The sequence below is a fragment of the Lytechinus variegatus genome, chromosome 5 (genome assembly GCF_018143015.1).
Source record: "Lytechinus variegatus isolate NC3 chromosome 5, Lvar_3.0, whole genome shotgun sequence".
Classification (NCBI taxonomy): domain Eukaryota; kingdom Metazoa; phylum Echinodermata; class Echinoidea; order Temnopleuroida; family Toxopneustidae; genus Lytechinus; species Lytechinus variegatus.
This window is the reverse complement of record NC_054744.1, coordinates 33,133,668-33,157,387: the sequence shown is the minus strand read 5'-3', so window position 1 is coordinate 33,157,387 and position 23,720 is coordinate 33,133,668. Positions and strand designations below refer to the sequence as shown.

The 23,720-nt window shown below is 37.1% G+C and overlaps 1 protein-coding gene and 1 long non-coding RNA gene across 2 annotated transcripts in view; both read left to right on the top strand.

Annotated features, from left to right (window-relative positions):
* Window positions 1-23,720, top strand: part of LOC121415410 (neuroblastoma-amplified sequence-like) — an 81,286-nt gene that overhangs the window by 44,007 nt on the left and 13,559 nt on the right. The window contains exons 43-49 of the mRNA XM_041608610.1: window positions 412-715; window positions 1,872-1,938; window positions 2,784-2,894; window positions 3,660-3,907; window positions 4,172-4,290; window positions 5,377-5,475; window positions 5,884-5,997. Of these exons, the coding sequence (XP_041464544.1) occupies window positions 412-715; window positions 1,872-1,938; window positions 2,784-2,894; window positions 3,660-3,907; window positions 4,172-4,290; window positions 5,377-5,475; window positions 5,884-5,997 (1,062 nt within the window). The remainder of the gene's footprint in view (window positions 1-411; window positions 716-1,871; window positions 1,939-2,783; window positions 2,895-3,659; window positions 3,908-4,171; window positions 4,291-5,376; window positions 5,476-5,883; window positions 5,998-23,720) is intronic.
* LOC121415958 lies at window positions 13,578-17,445 on the top strand. The gene is made up of 4 exons (XR_005970076.1): window positions 13,578-13,687; window positions 13,982-14,080; window positions 14,919-15,011; window positions 16,380-17,445. It is a non-coding gene; the product is annotated as an uncharacterized LOC121415958 (long non-coding RNA).

The following is a 23,720-nucleotide window of genomic DNA, read 5'->3' as shown; positions in this document are numbered from 1 at the left end:
CAGGTAGTCATTAGACTATTATTTAACCAGTACTAGACTCACAATTTGCATGTAATAATGATAGAGTCAATTATGATCTTAAATATAATTTTCTGTGTGTGTTACAAATTTGATTTGTCATGAAGGTTTGATTTGATTTGATTTGATTTGCACCCGGTAGGATGCGAAAGATATTGTATGTTTGATTTTGCCAGCGCCATAATGAGGCTGCGATGAATGCAAGGAATGCTCCCCAGGGAGTGGAAATTGTGCACTTTTCGTGCGGGATTGAAATGAATCCAATGACCGGGGTAATAATATGCTGTAACGCGCTTTGGGCCATTCTGGGAAAAGCGCTTTATAAAAATTGGGTATTATTATTATTATTATTTTTGAAAGTAAGTGATTAGATTTTTTGTTTGCATTTTATAGCCTCTTGATGCCGACCAATGCTTTGAGAAGATCCCACACTCAGCCCTCTCCCTTCAACTGGCTGCCTACTACTTTGCCCTCCAAGCCACCACTCGTCTCCAGCCAATCAAACAGGCCAGGAAGAGTCCCCCAATCTATGAGACCATCCCTCCCCAGCTCATTCAGAAGGTCCTCAAGTTGGCCGGTACCAAGAAGGCAGCAGGGTGGGCAGATGACGTCTCTGCGTTGGTGGGAAGGCTCAAGCACTATGATGAGCTCCTTGCCGATCTTCTGCAGGCACAGAGTCTCCAAGCCCTTGGAAGAGGTCAGAGTTCATTCCAAGTTTTATTTTGTTTTCTGCTAATGGCGGCCTGGGGAGGGGGGGGGGGGGGCGGATGGGTCTTTCACAGAGGTTGTCAGCATGAGCAGTGATAATTATTATAGTAGTAGTAATGGTTACAGACCAGTGCATCTTGGCCAATCAAAACCAAGGATTGAACTAACATCATCAGCACTTGCAATTTAGGCAGTTTGGACAACCTTCATGACAAGTTGTCATGTTGTCACTTCCTAGGTTTTGATTTGCTGAGAAGTACAGGTGTCTGACTGTAACAATGGTAATGGTCAGATGATATACCTTATGTATTGATGTCATTTAATCGCTACCTTAGAGGCTGATGTCATTCCTTGCATGCGTTGGTGATCAGCAGCTTGCACAACTCCGGTAACAGATATTCCTATATTCTCAGTGGGAGGGTGCTATGAGAAAACATAACAATGCATACACAGTACTTCTATTGAAGAGTTCTCTTCAACAGTCCCCAGGAAAATCCTGATACTGATATGATAGCCGTGGCAGGAAGTAGGTTGTTGGAGCATTCCTGATACATTTTTTATTCAGATGGTTTTGGATTCTCATCCTTCTCAATTTATAAATTTCTTTCAGTAACAAATTCAAATATTGTTGTGTTAAACCTGTTTGTAGCATGAATTTATGCACCTGGAAACATACTTGTAGAATATGTAACGGCTAGTCTACCAAAACAAAGATAATTATGGGAAAGTCACAAGTTTAACAGGGGTGTGGGAGTTCAGAGTTTTATCTGATTTCAGATTTTGTTTTGTTTTGATTTTCAGCTTAATTTCAGCTTTACTATGACTATCCTCTGTACAAAAAGAATGGGAGCTCGTTCTATTTAAGACTTTTTCACCACTCAGCTTTTTTCAGATCTTTTTATTTGTGACCACTCACACTCCTTGGTTAAACTGTCTAGATAATCATCAATTACTGGAAGTAAAGATCGGAAACACTACAGGAGAAGTCCTTCATTTCCATACCTGATGTGATGTGAAATCATTGTACAGTGCTTCTCAGACTCCTCATCAACGAAATTGTAAGTGCTATGTAGCTAAGTACATTAATATTATTGATACATGTATTTATTAATACATCTCCATTTCTCCTTTACTCTATCTTTCAGGAGTTGATGTTGTTCGGTTTACCAGGGACAATGAGTATAAGCAGGAGACCATCCTTGGCTTAGCAATGTAAGTTCTTGTATCCTTTGTATTCTCGACTCATTCTGTGCCTTTCCAGGGGGCAGCTGTCCTGTAGAGAATCGCCTTATGAATAACATGACATTAAAAAAAATGATATTTTTTAGAGCATGGTTTAAAAATGTCTTCAATAATATTTGGATGAAACTCCCATGGAGTTGGGGATTAGGTCACAATGTAGTTGTATGGATGATATCGCTGAATTATAATACCCAACATGTAGTAATTATCATGTGTACCTGGGTCATTAGAGGTAATGGCTATTCCACATGTTAAGTGCACCATCTCCACTCCTTCTGGAGCTTTCCATCCTGGGGGGGGGGGTCGTTTCATGAAGCTGTTTGTATGTTACGTATGAAATTACACCCAAGTGGTCACCCTGACTTGCAGTTTAATGATATGCATGCACACTACCCCCCAAATGTTTGTTGTTGTTGTTGTTGATCTGGTAAACAAGCAAACTTTAAGTTTGTAAATTAAAAACAACTTTTAGACACACCTACCGGGTGTTGTTAGAAAAGAAAAAAAACATTTGCCAATCTGACACTAGCATCCTGTTGGGTGCCCACTTGATATCTGGGTAGTCCAGATTGAACCTTGGTGTTTGGAAGCTCTCTTTCCCAAAGCTAACAGAGAGAGAGAGTTTCCATACCCCAAGGTCCAATCTGGACCAATACCTGGGTGGAGAGTGACAAATTAGGATTAATGTCTTGCCAAAGGACTTTGCTCCCATCTGGGATCCGAACCACAAACCTTCAGTTAACAGTCAACTCCCTGAACCACTACACCATAACACTACCACATACACTTTACTGATATATTATTATTTCCTGCAGGAGTCTTGAGGATGATGTGTACAACCTGTCTGTATCGCTAGCTCAACGATATCATCTGTCAATGTGGGAAGTTCTTATGGCTCATCTAGAGTTCCTCTTCTCAGAGAGTGGGTGAGTATAATAATGTTTTATTTACCAAGGGTAGCCACTTCAGTTAGAATATTGCCCTACCAGCTGACCCTACATAACATAATATTTTCTTATATACCCTTCTCCAAACTAAATGCTGAGCGCCTAGCAAGAAGGCAGAAGGTCCCATTTTTATAAGTCTCTGGTATGACTCGGCCAGGGAGCTAACCCACGACCTCCCGTTCATGAGGCAGGCACTCTACCTCTGAGCCACCATGCCCGGTAATATAACGTGGTGTTGCAAGAAAATATTTGCAATCAATTGCAAATATTCTGTTGCAGTTGTAAAATTACTACATACAGCGTATAGGGAAATTTCAGCTGTAGCAATTCAGATTTACTTCTTAGTGCAAGGAGCAGATCAGCAATGTTTAACAACTTTACAATATTTTCATTGATTGCAAGACATGTGAATGATTTAGGGACAAAAAAGACTTACAATTGAACGCTAGTTTCTTGGCTTTAATGTGAAAATGTGCCTGTCCACCTTTTTTTTCTCCCTTTTTAACAATCATTCATCCAAGCTATTTCCAAAAAATTAGCCCTGCCCGTATATTGAATTGTGTAATACAGGCAAGACTGCCAGAGGGGTTACAATAAACCCTACTCCTTGTTTTTTCTCATTTAATTCCTTATTTATGTCTTTTTATTGGCATATAATGTGATTTTCACATATGTTATACTTTGTTAATATCTTTTTTATTGAAATTAAATAAACAAAGCCACCAACTCTCAATTTCTTTCCAGTCTCTCGACCACCGCCATTGAGGCTCGAAGCCATCAGCTCGATCTCATCGCCACTCTACTTGAAAGACCGGAGGACTTCTGCGAAAGGATGGAGACGTGCATCTACCCGACCATAGAGGGCTCCGATCATCAGCGTCTCATCTACTACTTCACATTGTTGCAGAAGAGCGGCGCAGAGGTCAAAGGTCTGGTCATAACCCCTGACATGCATGTCAAGCTCCTGAAGAAGATCAAAGCTGCTGCTTCAAGTAAGTTAGGTTTACAATTACTCTGTTTTCAACAAAGGCAACATGCCAAGCTATGTTTGATTCAATAACCTCAGCTAAACAAAAATGTCAGTTGTGCTAACCATCTGAAGATTTTAATAAAATCCAATGAAATGGCCATCTAAGTTTTTGAATGTATAAATTAGATTGAAATGTACCGAAGAATTTGATAGGATCTGTACAGGGATTACCCTGTGTAAAGGGTTAACGGAATTGTAATTTCTTCTTTTTTATGATGCTGTTTAGGTCTTGACTACAGACGTCTAATGGATGGTGTATCTGATCCCATCAATGTCATCTCACCCTCTCTCATCTCATCCAATGTACATGTTCTTGCCAAACTAGCACCAAAAATACCAACAAAGGTAAGTTTTATACTTCTTCTCTATTCTCTGTATGGGGAATCGTCTAGGTTCTCGATGAGGAAATTGCCACCAACAGGGGTGTGAGAGCTAAGCTTTTTTAACAGCCAATTTTGGTTTTAATTTTCAGTTTAATTTCAGCTTATTTTCGCTTTCCTCTGTACAAAAGTATGGAAGCTCGTCCAATTTCTTTTTTTTTTTAAGCTGTTTTTTTTTGTGGCGATCAGTCATAGCCCTGCACAACATTTCGCCCAGTTCTTCATAGAAGTTTTCTATATAATATCTTTTCTTTTGTTTTCATCTAAAATTATCGTTTAAAGACAGTTTGTCTAATTGTTGTCTGTTCCAATTTGTGTGTTTCATAATATATGTGCCACCAGCACATTCCATTCTCATCAGAGGATTGTTGGTCAAGCTCTTTTTCCTTAGACATACAAAATACAATTGGTCACGAGTGAAAATGGTAAAATTAAATTAATTTTTAATTGAATAGTGAATCCCTAGTGCTGGGAAGAATAAGGACTAATCAGTAGAATTATCAGTGGGTACTGTATTAGACATAAATGACAGTTGTGGTAAGGATCTAAAATGAGTTCAAACCGTATCCAATAAAATGACCACCAAAGTCTTTACATGTATGAATGATAATATCTGCCGATTGATTCTTACAAATTTTTCATTGCTTAAAAATTGACAAAACAAGCATGGCATTCAACCCAAAAGACTTTTTCTGCCCCACATGTGCTTATTTGTGTTGGTGATCCCCAGTGTGGTCACTTTTCAGTTTTGTGATTTAACAGAGTTATGAAAGTAAACCAGATCTCAATGTATGATGATGTGATGGTAGTCGGCCTTGATTCTACACTTTCCCAGGAAATAAAGTGTTTGCTGGAACAACATTTCTTTATCTGTAAGGGAAAATGTTACAAGTCATTGCCTCATCATCACATTTCTGATGAACAAGCATACATGTATGCAGATATATATGTACATGTATACTATACACCATACTCAATGTATTTCAATTTGTCAGGATTCTTGTTAAATTCTGATACATTGTAATTAATTTCTTTCTTTGTTTGTTTTTAGAATGGTGGGAGTCTGACTCCATCTCAAGTTTTCCTTGCATTCATCGTGAAAATGTTTTGGGACGGTGATCAGAATCATAAGAAAGCACCAGAAACCACAGTAAGTTTCTACTAAATAATTTTTTCCATTTTGGGTGATGTTTTTTCTTTATAACTATAAAAGAATATACATTTCTTTAATATTTTTTCCATTTTGGGTGAGGTTTTTTTTTTTATAAAAGAATATACATTTCTAAGTAGTATCTGAGTGCCTTGTGTGTCCCTGTTCATGTTTAAATATTGTTTATACAAGGGTTCAAACCCTGGCCTTAAATGTAGGTGCTAATTGTTCAAAATTATTTGAAAATATTTTGAATTACTTAATTTATGCCAATTAATTCAGTCATACAGGTACAATAAGAATTTAGTTGTAATAATCAAATGAAGCTACAAAACTACTATCTTTAGGTCTGGACACTCTTTTAAGTATTTACATGAAATGCACATTAATCTGTTCCATTCTCTCCAGGCTGAGTGGCAGCATCGGTATGAAGCCTGCGGAGAGTTCTTTGGTAGACTCACCATCACAGACTTCCAGGATTTCATCAAAAGAATCGTCTTCACTCAGAAATCATTGGACAAGGTAAATATTTCTCTACCCTAGTTTTCAAGGCAATGCTTTTGAATTAATGTTGAACCAGGTTATTAAAGTGGTTTAGTATTTGAGAAACTGATTTGTGGTAAAAGTGCTGAGTAAAATTACCTACAATAATGCAGAATAATATATCTGGATTTTCATTGATAGCTTTAGAATTTAAAATGGCAGCCCAGCTATATATATATATATATATATATATATATATATATATATATATACATATATATATATATATGTATCTAAATCCTACTTAAGGAGAAGCTTTAGGGTTAATAATCAACGGAAGGGCGAACTCGACCCAAAGGGGAATATTTGGATTCGCCCTTACGTTTTAAAGCTAAAATTCTCAATGACGGGGGTTCAAAACAATGCTTAAAATCTATTCCAGCAGAGGGCAGTATTCCTTTTTACTTCCTACGAACTTTGGGCCAAATCTACGTACCCAGCAGTACTCTGACATTACAATCATGCACAAAACTGTGTGTATATACCGTTTGGAGGAAAACTGGTTGCTAAGGCGAATTGATGTATATGCTGACAATCTTTGTAAAATGGGGTATATATCAACATTATCTGTCAATGAAAATGTAACTCAATCCACCACCTACGTTATCCCAAAACTACACCACAATATATAAACTGTACAAAACATGAATGCTTTTAATCCTAATAGTGCCCCTCCTTTTTCGAAAATCTCTATATATTTTACTTTTATATCTTCTACGAAGATTTCGCTGTTACAATGATAAGCGTTTGCAACGTGAACATGTAGTGTGCACGAGAACAGCGAAAAGCACAAATTACCGAGCGCGCAGGCCTCGGCAGCGCCTAGCACGGCCTAGCATATGGGAGCTGCACTAGGCGGCCGGCCTGGCCCGGCTGCCCCGGCGCAGCGCGGCCGGTGCAGGTGATTAGGTCGAGGAGCTGCGTCGCGCCTAAAACCAGTGCAGCCGACCGAACACGACGCCTTCCGCCAGTGAGTGGAAAGTTTCTTGAAAGTTTCCTGAAACTGTAAATACTACGACAGATGGTGGACTGTACTCACTAAGAAGAAGAACTTTAAGTTTTGGATATATTTCTAGCAACTTAACGCAATAACGGTAAGTCAGTGACCACTGTGCATAGCGGTAGGCCTAGGCTAACACAAAACTATGTTATCAGTCATGATTTCTAATATGAAGGGAGTGTCTAAGTCTGCGCACCTAAAATTTGATCTCGATTTTATTACAAAGTAAAATATTATTTTGAGAGTCATCAATGTCATTCCATTCTCTATATTCTAATGATCAAGGAAACAAAAAAAAATCAAGAAATTATTTACAAGAACAATGTTTTTCTACGATTTTCAGACGGGCTTGTCACTTTGTGTAGCAAAAATGATTGGTGCCCATGTCTGCGCACTAGCTCATTTTGCACGCAAATCAAATGCAGTGAAGTTTCGGACATTTCTTTTTTGACAATTATTGAAATTTTCAGGGTAGCAAATTGAAACTTGCTGATACTCATTTTTAATCAAATATTTTTGTAGTTTTTGGTATCAAAATGGATTGCTGCGGTCAAGATTGAAAATTGGTACTATCAGTTTGATGTTTTGTTCTATGAAAATTGCGCATTTACGTGAGTGCGCAGACATGGGCACTGCACAGACTTGGGCACTCTTACCATACGATTTGTATTTCTGATTTTGTCTGCCTTATTTTTCCTCTTTTCTTTTAAACGTTGAGCACACATTGAAATTTTCTTTGGCTAGCCTAAGCCTTCATTGCCGTGTTGAGTGCATGCTTTTCACAACTCCTCAGTCCTCTTTTCACAACTCCTCTCTCAGTTTTGTATTTGACTTAGTCTTAGATCTAGATCTACATGTTAAACGTACGAATGTCACTGTCTAAACGTAAACCCTGTTCTGTGTACTAGGCCTACCCCCATCTGATCCTGTCATCATGTAGAACAACTCCTCTGCACCATTTGCAGTTCTCCAGACTGGAGGAAACTAACCGAAGAAGAAGAAGAAGCTGCCGAGACTTCTCTTCATTAGATCTAGTCCTAACAGTTAGGACTAACTGTTAGATCTGAAAATGAAATGTAGCTCCGCGGCCGTTATTGGTGCAAAAAATTCCTCCAAGCGGCAGGCCCTCCAAGCTATAAACTAGTTAGTTTTATAATATAGATTCTAAGTCTAAGTTAGATAGGCTAACTATAGGCCTAGGTCTAGACTTTGTCTAGGGGCCTAGACTAGTCCTAGGATGGGGGGTTGGGTGTCCGGACACTTGTCTTAACAAAATTGAAGCCCTGTTTTTTGTCTTTGGATTAAGCCAAAATATATAGATCTAGGCCTACGTTGAATTGTGCTTTTCATCATCAATATTTGATCTCCACAATATTGTTTCCCATTTTGTGCTAAAAAACAACGAAGAATTTGATTGTAAACCTTTTCAAATGGCTGTTAAAATGGAGTGTCCGGACACCCAACCCGTCCGGACACCCAATAACTGGACAAAAAGTTACTAGAGTCTAGATTTACTAGTATTAATCCGAGTGAATTACAATAGACCACACTGATAAACCTAAACTAAATAGTAAATTTTCTAAACAACAATTTTTAGAATAATAGAAGTCTAACGTAATAGGACAAAGAGGAATAAAAGATCTAACCAGTTGTTTATCAGTGTGATCTACTTTTAAACTGTTAGGCCCCTAGATCTAGTCTAGATGTTAGATCTATACCGGTAGTCAAATAACTTAATGTAGATCAATAATCTTAATGCTATTAAGTAATATCAATAGATTTACTTCTCATTTTTGCAGATGAAAAGAAGAAAGCCAGAGGAGGTAGCGAAGCACTACATTAGTTGTGGCCAGGACCCAGACTGGATCCAACAAAAATGGGTGAACAAGGAAAAAGGTTAGATTTTCTTTAGCTCTGTCATCAGCATTTTCCACAATTTGTATGTTCCTTGCAGAGAAAAGTGCAAGAGCAATAATCTTCAGGGGGCTTAAGTTAGGAAATTGTATGCCTTGGGTGCTACGTAACATAGATCTAGTCTAGCTACGGACAGCTCAATGTGTGATGGGGTCACAATAATTTGTGCAGTTTTCACAATTGTGTTTAGAATCTGATGTTTGGAGCAATAAATCTCTTGAAATACACAATTATTTGTTGAATCTATTTATATAAAACAAATAAATAGATTGTTGACTTCAAATCATCGAAAACAGAGCATTGATTTACGAATGGATTGCGGTACAGAGATCGCTATATCAAAATTCGAATGACGAAATGATCGCATCACTCCACAGAGCAAAATTGCAACAATTGTCAACAACGAGGGTCATATATTGTATGGCATAAGAAGATGGATGGTTTTCAATATTCATATTTGTAAATCAATACAACCCTGGAAAAGATTATTAGACAAGTAAGTGTTGAGTTCATTGATAGAACTTTCAGACGATTTCTAATAGCTAACTCATGGTTAGAGGATGACTACTCTAAGGGAACAATTACCGTCTGCATTGCTCAGACAATTACACCAAGGGTAATTACCCCTAGGACAAATATCCCCAGGAACCCCCCCCCCCCCCCGAACGACAATTACACCCCAGAAGATAGATAATTTAGAATAAGTGACAAAACATAAATGTTCTAAAGGGTAATTGACCCAGGGATATTTTCACATTAAATTTGCATAGTTATCCAATTGAAACAAATCAAGTTACTTTTAAGCATAAAAGTAAAACTTTAAAATGCCAAGACCTACGCTTGAGTAGACCTTGGACTTGGTCCTTGCTCATTTCTACAGAGTGAGCCATTCTCAGCCTCAAGCTAAACAATAACTGGAATACTGGAATTGGAAAAAAAGCAGAAGTAAAGTAAAATCAAAACCTTTTTGAATTGTGGTTGTTTATGTAAATTAGATCTAAGTCTATGCAATACACTTGAGGGATTCCAATTTCCAGCAAAAATGTTTTGATAAATTTTCTGGAGCAATCTACATTGAAATTGGAAAAGCAATGAGTGGTAGGTAACTTCATATCTACTCAAGATACATTTGGGTCATTCCATCTGGATTCACCCAATGGGTTTCCTTACCGTCTCAGAATTTGCTCAAATTTGGCATACATAAAATTGACATTTACTTAATCCCAAGAACCCCCCCCCCAAAAAAAATAATGTAAATGGTCCATTGGTTTTTGCACTATGGCCTGCCCTTTTTGTTTTGTTTTGGTAAAAATGGGTGTGACCTTCAACATTCAACGGCACATTGCGCCTGAACCGGTCGACCAATTTTTATGAAACTAGTACCATTCAATAGGAAATTCAAATTTCAAAGAGGAATTAAAAAATGGTATCAAAACTATTATTTGAGTAATTTAACGTGGTATGGCCTGAATCTGTGAAGTTCCTGGTCCTGATCCTCAAGTGGATATTGATGACTAATAAGAACGTTAGCGATCGAGAGAGCTCAATATTTTCAGTACATTTTGGAGTTGAGTTCCACCACTTTACAATTGGCTGGAGGGACTATAGTAATTATTCCTTTCATGACAGTATTCTACAGTTTATTTGGGATACTGTCATGAAAGGAATAATTACTATAGTCCCTCCAGCCAATTGTAAAGTGGTGGGACTCAACTCCAAAATGTAATAAAAATATTGAGCTCTCTCGATCGCTAACGTTCTTATTGGTCATCAATATCCACTTGAGGATCAGGAACTTCACAGATTCAGATTCAGGTCATAGCACTTTAAATTACCCCTTGACCTTTGCTTTGACCTTGATTTTGACCCCCGGCCGAATAATTTTTTAACTTGATTTTTATGTAACTTAATCGTCAATATAATATCAACATAATATGTAAAGATCTAGGATGATATTTTATTTCTTCATCTAAAAAGCTCTTTTAAATTATATTTACAAATATACTGTTGGCCCCACATATTGATATTGGTGTTAATGTGTGTACAAGTCTCCATTATACATGAATACTCCCAAACTAAAATTACATTGAAATCAAATAAAAAAGGGAAACTCAACTTATCAGGTATTACAGGAAACATTAAACAAAATGAATAATATATGTAGACTACATGTATATTTGCTTATGAAAAGAGACATTTGTTTAGCCCTTTTGATTGGGGTGCAATTTGCCTACATACAACTCACAAGAAAGCTGTATTTTTGACGGAAACAACAATGAGTGTGCTTCCTAGTCAGCTCTACTGTCCCATACTAGATATACCCTGCAGATCTTTGAAGTATCAACATGAGATATGTAGTATTTTAATTGATTGTAATGTAACTTTAGTTTGAAAGTATTCATGTATCATTGAGACTTGTACACACATTACCAACACCAATATCAATATGTAGGGCCAACAGTAAATTTGTAAATATCATTTAAAATAAAAATTGGTCAACCGGTTCAGGCGCAATGTGCCGTTGAAAGTTGAAGGTCACTCCCCTTTTTGCCAAAACAAAACAAAAAGGGCGTGCCAGGGCTCAAAAACCGATGGGCCGTTTACACTAATTTTTTTTCGTTTCATGGAAAGCAAATGTTAAATTTTATGTGTGTCGAATTTGAACAAATTCTGAGAGGGTAAGGTCCAAAATGGCACTTTTATTGGATGAATTGGCATGGAATGACCCATTTCAGGAACCTTACCCGCGCCCATCCCCATTATCTTAATGCTTGCCTATAAATCGATCAAAAGGCATCAAACTCTTATTAATAAAGTCATATTTAATCTTTTGGAATTAACATTTCTCATCATCAGGTCGTGGTGTAGTTGCTACAAGGGATATTACAAGAAGTGAATTTATAGCTGAATATGAAGGGCATCTGGTTACAGAAGAACTTGAAAGAAGGGAAGAACAAATGTCTCCAGATGTGAATTCACCTGGAAATTCACCTGTGAACAAGTGTCTTCAGATATGAATTCACCTGGAAAGGAAAGAAACTATGGTAGGTTTCATAGCAGACCCAATCTTACATATCCGGAAGTAATATATTATCCCACATGTTTTGCTCAGTTCTCACTATCACATTGTAGCTCACATGAGTTAAAAGCTTAAGGTACCAAGTATGGTATTAATTGCCAAAATGGAGGGGGTGGAAGCATGGCCCAAAACAATCACTTATGATGTTCAAAACCCTAATAAACCATATATTTGTGGAATGCCGAGTTAATAAGCTATCCAAAAATTTGACGTTTTACAATCTTGGACCTTTTATATGCTAATTAGCTAATTTTTCCCCCAAAATTGTAAAAAATAAGGTTTTCAAAATGTGAATTATAAATTGTAACCTCCTACATCATTTATGCTATGTGAATTTTATCTTTTTTATTGGGTTATGGGCTGTGAAATCTTCGATTTTACGCGGAATTCCAATTTTTTCCCTCAAACACCAATCTACATTTTCCACATTTTTTTTCCTTCCCGGATCGAGATCCGAAAGTCGGAAATGCGCGCTTCAGAAAAGCGGTAAACTTCAGTTCTCAGCTCAGGCATAATTGTCCATAGCTAGAAAAGCATATATACTTCGCACTGAAGTTAGCTAGTATTCTTGCGTCGGAAAAACCACCAAAATTTACCCTTGCAAGCTACACGAAAACAGCGCATTCGTAGGGAAGGCGGAAGGCCATCAATAGTACATGCACGTTGATGTTAGTGCATACACAGCGAAAGACGAAAACAGCGCATTCGCGTATAGGTGGGAGGCCATTCATAGTACACGCATGTTGATGTTAGTGCATACACAGCGCTATGGTGCAGGTGCACTTTTTTTTGTCGCTAGCGAAATATGCAAATATACATTTTTGTTCAATAACGCTTATATATTTTTGTAATACAAGGGGACATCAAAATGAAAAGAAATGTAAACAAAAATAAAACAGCATCTCATCCGAAATCAATATTAGGAATACTTTGAAGGGTTGCTTGTGCTTCCATCTGCACTCCATTTAATTTATATCCTGACTATAATCACATACAGTCACATAAACACCAAGGTATTTTGCTACATATAAAATAGATCTGTATATTGTCTCGCCTGCATAGCAGAGCGAGACTATAGGCGCCGCTTTTCCGACGGCGGCGACGGCGTCAACAATGAAATCTTAACCAAGGTTTAGGTTTTGAAATGTCATTATAACTTAGGAAGTATATGGACCAAGTTCATGAAACTTGGACATAAGGGTAACCAAGTATCACTGATCATCCTGCGTGAGTTTCCAGGTCACGTGATCAAGGTCATAGGTCATTTAGGGTCAACAAACTTAGAATATGCACAAATTTTTTTGAAATTTCATCATAACTTGGAAGTATATGGACCTAGTTCATAAAACTTGGACATAAGGGTAACCAAGTATCACTGATCATGCCAAATTTCGGCGCACTTGCGCGATCAACGATGGACTGAAGTGATTGAAATATCCCAATAGGATTAGGGTTAATATTCTGCCATCCTCATCCTATTACTAGAAAAATGCTAGAAAAATCTGTCTATATGATTGTCATGTCTCATTTGTAGCTCTGTGTTTCTGTATTGGTCATTTCAGCTGGATCATCTGTTGGTGTACCAACCCTTGGACCTCTTTCTCCTCCTAGAGTCCCGCAGAGTCCCACTAAGGAACGCCTTGATCCTCAAAATTCATCATGATGTAATGATGGAGGTACTATATGTTTTTTTTTCACTTCAATTAAACATAATCATCTTAAAATATTCACTTTTTAGAACCTCCTGCACATTCAGTAAATTTCATTTTGGTATGAGAAGTATCAAGGTACTAGCAATTGATATTCTAACATCGTCATCATAATATACCTAAGTTTGTTTTTTACATTTTTTTGGAATAAATATGTTTTTATGATTTATAAGTCTCAGTCAGAATCTGTTATAAATGGCATTAAGTGAATTACCTGCAATGTGAAAATATAACTTTCTGTTTCTGTATTGTTTATTTCAGCTGGATCATCTGGTGGTGTATCAGCCCCTGGACCTCTTTGTCCTCCTAGGAAAAATCCTACCCTGGTACCCCTCAATCGTCAGGAAGATTCATCAAGAGGTACTGCATATTAAAACAATCCCTGTATATCAATAGTGTAACTAATTGTTTACTAGTTTATTCCTCCTTGTGCTAAAGAAAAAATATGTTTTAGAGACATTGATCTTTAATACAGTTTAATTTGCAATGAATAAACATGGATGTATGAATTTCTGTATGTCTTGTTTATTACAGGTCTCCCTGCAGTGTCCAGTCTTAATCAGGATTCTCTCTGTCCTTTTATGAAATTGTTGATTATATATTTATTTGGTACAACTTGCTGTAACAGTTTTCTTTGTCCCTGCTAGACTGACATCAAAGAAATGTCAGGGAAATTTATAATTGGCCCAAAATATCAAAAATATCAAAATAACATTTATAGGATAAAATGCTATGACCCTTTGATAGTGTAATCTCTTTGACTGCAGTACAAGTCTTTTGTACTGCAAATAGTTAACTTCAACATATAGAAAACATTTATAGCTGGAAATGAGGTTGAAATAACTATTATTGAATTTTTAAGACTTCATCACAGATCGTCTTTTTGAAATGCTGGGAGCCCTAACTGGCAATTATTCACATGCAGATTTTATTTCTTGTCATTGAATTGATGTAATGGGAATTAACTTACCAGGAATGTAGCACCTTAAACACACCAATTCTTGAGGTAATCGAGCCTCTGATTGTGTGAAAGACCATTAATAATTCCCCATTCGCCAAAATAGAGTTCGTGATACACATTCTCCTGAAACATGACTTCTAATCCCATGCTTTCTATTTTGAAGTTATCTTGATATTCCAAAAAACAATAGTCTATGAATATTCTTCATTGTCTATAATTATTCTCTCAACATTTTAGAACGGAGGTACACGAGATGGGAGTCTGGGGAAACGGCTCAACTAAAAGAGTTCTTCAAAGAATACTTCACATCAACTCAAACAAAACTTCCATGTAAGTTTGACTATCTGCTATATTTTAAATATGTGACCCTGCATCTCAAAACAACCATCATACCCCTCAAAATAATGAAAAGAAAGTACCCATTCTAAAAAAATATTTACTTAGAAAAGGGGCTTTGAAGTTTGGGGTCTATTCAAATGCAGAATCTCAACCAGGGGCGCTCCGTGCGGTGCATGGGACAAAAAGCAGAATACAAATCTCCACAGCAATCACTGTGAAGGTATTATTAAATTAAGCTGAAATTTGACACACTCATTACAAACAGTCTAGTTATGCTTATTCTCAACTTTCGATGCAATAGCATCATCCTTTTAAAAGTTATCTAGAGTTTGAAAGTGAAGAGGGTATAAAAGAATTTCAAGAATGAAAAGGGAACTCTACCCCCTAAAGACAAAGTGTGCTAGAAAAACTGCAGTAAAGACATATTTCCTGTTTGTTTTATGATCCAAGAAGAATTGCTCTTTCAGAAAATATGTAGAAAAATAAATTGACACATTTTGGTCCTATATTTTTGGTCCTTGTGTAAAATCGGTTTGTGCAACTTTTTGTTGGTTTTGAGATACGCGGTCACATATGATCTACACAAACATTGACAAACTACTAGGTGTTTGAAAACACTGATCATGTAATTTTCAGGTTTGAAATATAATTACTAGACAAATGCAGTTTGAATGTGACCCTTGTCTTTTTTTTTGCCTCTGCCACACTGTTATGTTTTTGGGCCATCTGTCATACTGACCATTCAGGATAATAATACATTAAAAATATTGAGTTTCCCCTGACCTTGTCTGTTTTGGCTTTTTTTTCTGTAAATATTCTCATTACAACTTATAGGTCATTTTGTAGTCTGAAGCGGTATTTGTTTTTTCACCGAGTACTCCGGTATTTCAAAAGGGGAATACCAGATACATAAGACTGGTTAAGGATAAATGAGACTGAATTATGAATGCCTCATAGAGTACAGATGCTTCCTTTTGTTATGTGACTTTTTACACATAGAAAGGATCAGCAAAAGTGGAAAAGCGGAAAAAGGGGCAAAAAGTATTCCCTGAGGATTTGTCATACTGCTAGTAGTCTATTTTGCTAAGTCGTATGCATCATTCAGAGAAGAGGTTTCCACGGGTGTTCGTATCATTCTTTTTCTCATGTAAATACCATGCATACTTTTATAACGTGTTGGTGCATCTAACAACTTGAGAGAATCGAGTTAGACCTCACTGAATCTCCCTGATATCGGGGAGTTTTTTAGATCAGGTGCTTCTCACCTGTTAACTTATTTTAAATTTATGGCAATCTGTGCTATATCTATCTTTATTGATAGTAATTGCAATAACTTCAATGTCACTTTGATTTCAACAGCAAGAGCAGAAATTAGAAAATTCAAAATGAGATTTCCAGCCTTCAGACATGATGTAAGGACCATAGCAACCAAGGTCATGAACGAGGTGCGGAAGACCGAACGACTGACAGAGGAAAGAGTCAAACGAATTGGGATAAGATAATGAGGTGATGGGCTAACAGGTTAATCGGGACATTTATGGTAACAGTAACACGCATCTTTTAGGATAGATTCCGGATTGTGCTTAGAATAAAATAAACTTACAGTCTTCATAAATCCCTTTTGAGTGTTTTCAACAATCCAATTAGTGAAGTCTTTCTATATGAGCTCACCTGAGCCGAAGGCTTATAACTGCACAGATGCTCGTCCCTGCAAAAACTGTCGCCTCATGGGCAACAGAGCATGCGGATAGTGATTAATCACCTAAATATTAGCTGTGGGGTCATGCTTGTTATCAATTATTTTATGGTACTTTGATGAATTGTGTTAGGGTCCCTTACAATCAAGTGGGTGGAGCATTGGAGGAGTACCCTCTCATGATCGAGGATTTTAAATAAAATAATGCATGCAAACATATTTTTAAAATGTGATTCAGGCAATTGCAGGGGCAGAGGTAGTTGATGTCAGATTTGCTGGCAGGATTAAGAGTACATAGGGCCCACAGGGCAACAGTTTGTTCAGGGGTGACCATTTGGTAGGCAAGTCAGAGGATCTCTCAATCAAATTTATTGATAAAATACTACTAGAGGCATAGGATTGAAAGTTGCTCAATTGAAGCATGTGGTAATTACTAATTTGCAATTACATATGACAATTGCATGACATCAGGTGAGCACCAGGCCCCCTGGGGCTCTTATCATTTATCCCTAACTGCCCTCCTCCATAGTTTTGGCGATTGCATCGCGACCGCTACCAATTTCAGATTCTCGCTTTATGACTTTTTCCCTTGCAGTCTTGTCTTGCACACATTTTGCAGGGACTGATTTTTAAAATTTACAGGGGAGCTATAAATAGCTCTCCTAGAGGCTCTCAAGGAGAATTTTTAGGGGAGCTAAATTTGTTCTTCACGTAGAAAGATTGGGGTTAAAAGGGCTCTGTAAATCACTCCCCAAAAAGCATTTAAGGGGAGCTTGGGAGAGCAATCGCTCTCACTCCCCTTAAATCTTACTCCCTGATTTTGATACCACATTTGTCCTTATCAGACCTACCTAAGGGGTATTATGGGCCAATTAGCAGACATGCCAACAAAAAAACGTATTCCGTACTTTTCTATCCTCTTTCGCTTCTTTAGGGGGTACTAAGATCTATAGATGTCTATGAATGCATAGCACCATCATGCCATACTGCATTGCACCTGTCTTCATAGAAAACATTTAATTGTCCAATGAATTGTCTATGTCCCTCATTTACCAGAACGAATGCTTTTGGTGCAGGAATGAAACACTTGTGAAAATGTATGTATGTTTTCTATTGAAAATAATTGAATAATAAAAGGTTTCAGGTCGACAGGTGGAATGAGATTGATATTTTTATGATCTGAATAATTATTGACATCTAATGAGTTTGGGACCCTTTATCCAAATGTAAAAGACAAGAATGCGCTTTTAGGTTGGCAGTACTGAATTGGTATGCGCATGTCATTAAAAAGGCTATAGCTGCATATATTTGTGTACATTTACATACATTAATACTTTATGCAAATCTGCTGTACTCATAAAAATAGATAAGAATTGATTTATTTCACATTTGGGAAACATTAATCTTCATTATTACACAGTTTTCATGTAATTTTGTACTTGTTTAGGCTGAAGTTATGAAAATATCCCCCAAATGCATAAAATACGCATTATGAATAATTCATTTCCTAATTATGCACAAAAAAAATGCACAATTGATTGTAAAAAATTACACCACCAGATTCAGCATCCAGCATTCAGATAAAATTTAGCTTCTCAGCCTCACTCTAACTAGAGCATTTTACCCACTGTACAATATATAAATACAAATATATGTTGTGCTAGTAATGTCATGCCTAGCTGATTCTAGTTCAAACTCGGAGATGTAATCATTAGTCTAGTAAGATAGATGATTTTTTGTTTGTGAAGGCAGCTTTAATTGCAAATAATTGGAATTAAGTATTTCATTGTTGATTCACCTAACTCTCAGCAGCCTTATTAAAAAGGCTGTATAAAATTAAATCTGACTTATTGCCTACCTGAGCAAATGCCTTCTAAAGCCTCCCCTAATGTTTTGGGGGTTTACTTCTTTTTTTAATGATGTTGGTGCTGGGGACAAAGCAGGTATACTTGGCAGACAATCAGTGTATATATGCATAAAAATATACATGATAGCACAGGTACGTCATTTTTGTAAGTGTAAGCATGGCTGGAGTATGTTTTTTTTTTATTCAATTCAGTTGACTTCTGCTCAGGAGATCAAGTGTAATGTGAAATGTACTGGAATGGATATCATTTATTTGATAAGTGCTTGTCTTATGTTTCACTTGCTCTAGATGTGTAACAGCTACATTGTAGTTCATGTATTTGTGGAATTGGACACGAGAAGAAGAAATTCATGGCATATCCTTCCCTTGTCAGCACCACCCCCTTCTCTTTCGCCGTACTAGTTTATCGAAAAATTCACCTAAAAAACTGAGAAACAAATTTTACCTGCATAATATCGATTGCTGTGTTTATTTTTTATACAAAACAGGACAAATATCAAAATTCATGACGAACGTTGAAGAATTTTGCTGGATGTTATTACATGCATTGCTCCTTTTCATAGTATTGTATACCCATTGCATAATATACGTTTGTGTGTTTATTGTTCAAGTATGAAGTAGGAAACTTATTAACAATTCATAAAAAAGGTTCAACAAGTTTTTCCATTGCCATAATATGCAGTGTGTTACATAAATTAACCATTTGTCTTGGTTTAAGATATACATTTGGTATAAATATAACAATTATTAATTAATTATTAATTTTTATTTTATTATTAATTATTAATACAAAAAAAATTGCTCATAATTATAGATAAATGAAGCGCTCCTTGTCGTTCATAGCATCAATACAATGCTTCCCCTTATGTCACATATGGCACTGCATGTCTAGAAATTATGAGAAATTGAAAGGAAATTTTTCAAGAACTGAGATTTGTAGTATCTGTAGTAATCTGTATGTATTTAGTACTGTGAGTTGGACATGTACAAGAGGTCGTAGTTCATGAAATGTGACATTTCAATTGTTCCTTTGCATGTTTGGTGTTTATAAGTACTTTGTGGATAACCCAGGTTTGGAGCAGTTCATGCTTCAACTTCATTGTGAATTGTCTTTTTACATTGTGTATGAATGGATGTTTTCACATTGTGATAGATTACTTGTTTCATTAAAATTCACTTAATCAGATGCACTTCTGTCCTCGTATGACATTTGTTGGTGTAAGTTTTTGTCTTTAATCTTGGACGCAGTCTTTTTCTTCATTTGTCTGCAGGGGGGGGGGTAATAATCATGCAGACTTCTCAATAACACTGCCTGCAGTTACTGTAAGAGAGTAAGACTTAGAGTGTTTTAGAAACGCACGACATTGTGTTTCAGGGTGAAATGATTCTTCCATATGAAGACAAAGTTACTCTTCCAGGTATCCCCCCTCTTGGTGGCACAATAAACGTGGCTGCCGTGCGTACACCTTTATTATTTTTTTATTTCATTTTCAGGCGGGGACAGGGGAGGGGGCTCTCACCACAAATTTTGTAAGCTTCAAGCTTATTATCTAAATCCCACTGTCAAAACAGACTTTACTATTATTCATGTACAGGTATTGGTGTATGTTTGTTTTTAATATGTGTGTGTGTGTGGCGTGTGGGGATACATATATTAGTCTGTAAATATATTGAAAAAGTGTTTGTGTATGTATGTTATACGTGTTTATGTAAGTGTTCTTTTTGTTTGGGGTGTTTATACATGCGTATAGGGGTGTGCGAGGTGGTTGGCCTATTGCTTGGTTTGGTGTAACTATGGGCATGCGTTTGAGGGAATGAGGGAAATGAGATGAATTGAATTTTTATTTATCAAACGCCTAGTGGGCAATGACCACAATCTCATATTGTGTTTATTTGAGTGTGTGTTGGGGGGGGGGGGTGCACAACAACAACGTGAAATGAGCGGAGAAGAGTGTGGGTGGATTAGTTTATATGCCTATAAATGTGTTATGCCTTAAATTGGTATACCTACTTCAAGAATGTAGGCGCATAATGAGTTTGTAATCAACATCCCATTGCCGTAATTAGTCTTAAAATGAATGGGCATCCACTACCTTATTGATTGTAAATTAAAAAACAAAAAAAACTTAAATATAGCCCCAAAACTTCAATTTTTTAAAATAATCATGATCCTTTTAATATGCAATAAGTCGTGAAGACTTTTTTGTCGGGGGCGGTCTTTAACCCTTTTCAGAACTTAAACTCACTTTCCCCTGACTGAACACCATCCCAAACTGGGGGGGGGGGGGCGGGGGTACGCCCATGCCACCCCATGATCATCCCCCAGCTTGCGCTGTAGGCTACATTACGTTGCTCAGTATTTAAACTCCTTACCGCCATGCTATGAATCACGGTAATCCACTGCCCAAACCATCTATGAAAAATAATACATGCAGGTTAGAATCTTGCATTCTCACTGGTCACCCCTCCCCCCCCCCAAATCATGATCACTCATTGGCACCGTTTTTAGCAACACATATTTTAAAAAGAAGAGTCTACCCAAAAATATTTTTTCAACAGGATCAGAAATATTAGAAGATCAGAACAAAAAAAAAGTTGAGAAAAATCGGACAACTAATAAGAAATTTATGAGTGTTTAAATCATGGAGCTAAAGCTCCATGATGATAGATAGGTAGATCCCCTATATGCATGTTTACATCAATACAAACTTTGTAGCTTACGTACTGTAGAAATGATGCATTTTGCACTATAAATATAAACAAAATTATGGTAATTAGTGCACCCACGACGTCATCAAATTGGCAACATGTCTAAAAGTTTTCACTGATTTGCCCATTTTTTTCAAATCATTTAAAAGTCATAACTTTTTTTTATTACCTGTCCGATTTTCCCCAAACTTTTTTTTTCTGTATCTCTCACTTTAAGGGCTATTTTTTCTATTGCCAAAATAAACAAAGGTGCCGGTAATGGATATCCTTGTCTAACGAGTAACGCCTCTTGATGGGAATATATCGTCGGCGGAGGACCAGAAGGGCGCTATTGCAGATCAAAGATGTTCCGTTGGAAACCAGAAGGGCGCTATTGCTATTGACTTTGTACAGCAATAGCGCCCTTCTGGCTCCGAACGAAACACCTTTAAAATATAATAACGCCCGTATGGCTCTCAACAGACGATAATATGTTAGCCATCCATTCAAAATGACGTTGTTGAATATATATAATATAGCTATCGATTTCCTAAATCCAGTTTTAAAACCATAAGCTCTTAAACAATTTAAAATAAAATTCCACTCTAGCGTGTCAAACGCTTTGTGAAAATCAACAAAAATAGACACCTTTCGGCAGGTTGCGTATAACACGACTAAATATATTTCCGAAAAATTTGTTCAGCTTTTGAAATCGGGACCGGCTTGCGATTGTGATGTCCACACAGTTCAATACATGACGTACGTATCTATTGTCCCATGACACACGGCTTAATTCTACGAAAGTAGCTTTAATTATGTTGTATTTGAAAATATCAATTACATCCTGAATGAGCCTTGCTACATCAAAACCACGTCTAATATCCCTCCTGATCTTCGTCAATCAATTTATGCAGGACTTTCTGTAATCCATTAGCGAGTACTGTTGTAATCAACTTATAATCGATATTGAGCAACGTTATTGACCGCAAATTTTGTAGGTTTTCTCTTTCACCATTTTTGAATATGGGAGAAATAATCCCTTTCCTCTGTGAATATCACAGTATTCCTTTCGGAAAGCTCTTATTAATACTCTTAAAAATAATCCCCTATATAGTGGTGTTATGTTTGACAAAAACGGGTATTGCGTGTACTTCCAAAGGGGAATATAGTGGTGCTACATGTGACAAAAAGAGGTATTGCATGTACACAAAGGGGAATATATATATAGTGGTGATGTATATGACGAAAAAGGGGAATTGCATATATACAAAGGGGAATATAGTGCTGCTATATGTGACGAAAAGGGGAATTGCATGTACTTACTAAGGGAAATATAGTGCTGCTATATGTGACAAAAAGGGGAATTGCATGAACTTACAAAGGGAATATACAGTGCGTATCAAAAAAAAGGTAATCCAAATTTAGAGAGTTGATATTCAAAGCTTACTTAATTTGATAATTTTAATTTACATGAACCTGAAAGAGGAACTTCTCAGCTTTTGATTGATACCTTACTTTCACCACTGATGCCACGAATGACCAAATAAATTGATCTGAAAGACAACAGGTACATATTCCATTTTTTGCAAGTTTTGGTAAAATGGGTGACATAAATAACTGATGGTTTGCAGACTCAAGTTCATAAGAGTGATTTTTTTTTACAATGACAAATCAAGTCATTTGTTGAAATGATGATTAGAAGGTTAAATTCTCACTCTTACCTATCATGCACCCACACCTTCAACATGTCCTCCTCCCCTTTGCACACAAAGCCTGCAGCGACGGACCATGTCCTGGAAAGCTCGTCTCACCATAGCCGGGTCATTTCGCAAAGCATCCACTTCATGTCGAATTCGGCCCTGCAAATCCTCAAGATCTTGGGGAGGAGTTGCAAACACCTTGCTTTTTTAAATGTCCCCAAAGGAAATAATCACAGGGCCTGAGATCGGGCGATCTTGGAGGCCATTCTACCTCATGGTTTAGGGCAACGACTCGATCTCCAAAGAGTTCTCTGAGTCGATCTCGGACAGCGATGAGACGATGTGCAGGGGCACCGTCTTGGATCCACCAGAGCTGTCTGAAAACTCCTCGAGCTTGTCTCTCAAAATGTTCCTCTAACCGTGGCACGACGTCCTCATTGATCATTTGCAAGTACATATGACCAGTAACATTTCTTTGAAAGAAAAAAGGTCCAATCACTTGCCCACTGCCACACAGTCCAACCCAGACTGTCCATTTTTGACGATTCATGTTAACCTCATAATTGATTTCTGGAGGATGTCGTGCCAGTGCATATTCCAAAACATTGTGTGTATTGACCTTGCCATCCATGGAAAACGCAGCTTCGTCACCTACAATGATATTCCGAATAAAATTGACATCTCTCTCATGGTGGCCTATTAACCATCTGGCAAATGCCAGCCTCCTGGGAAGATCACCCTGCAAAAGC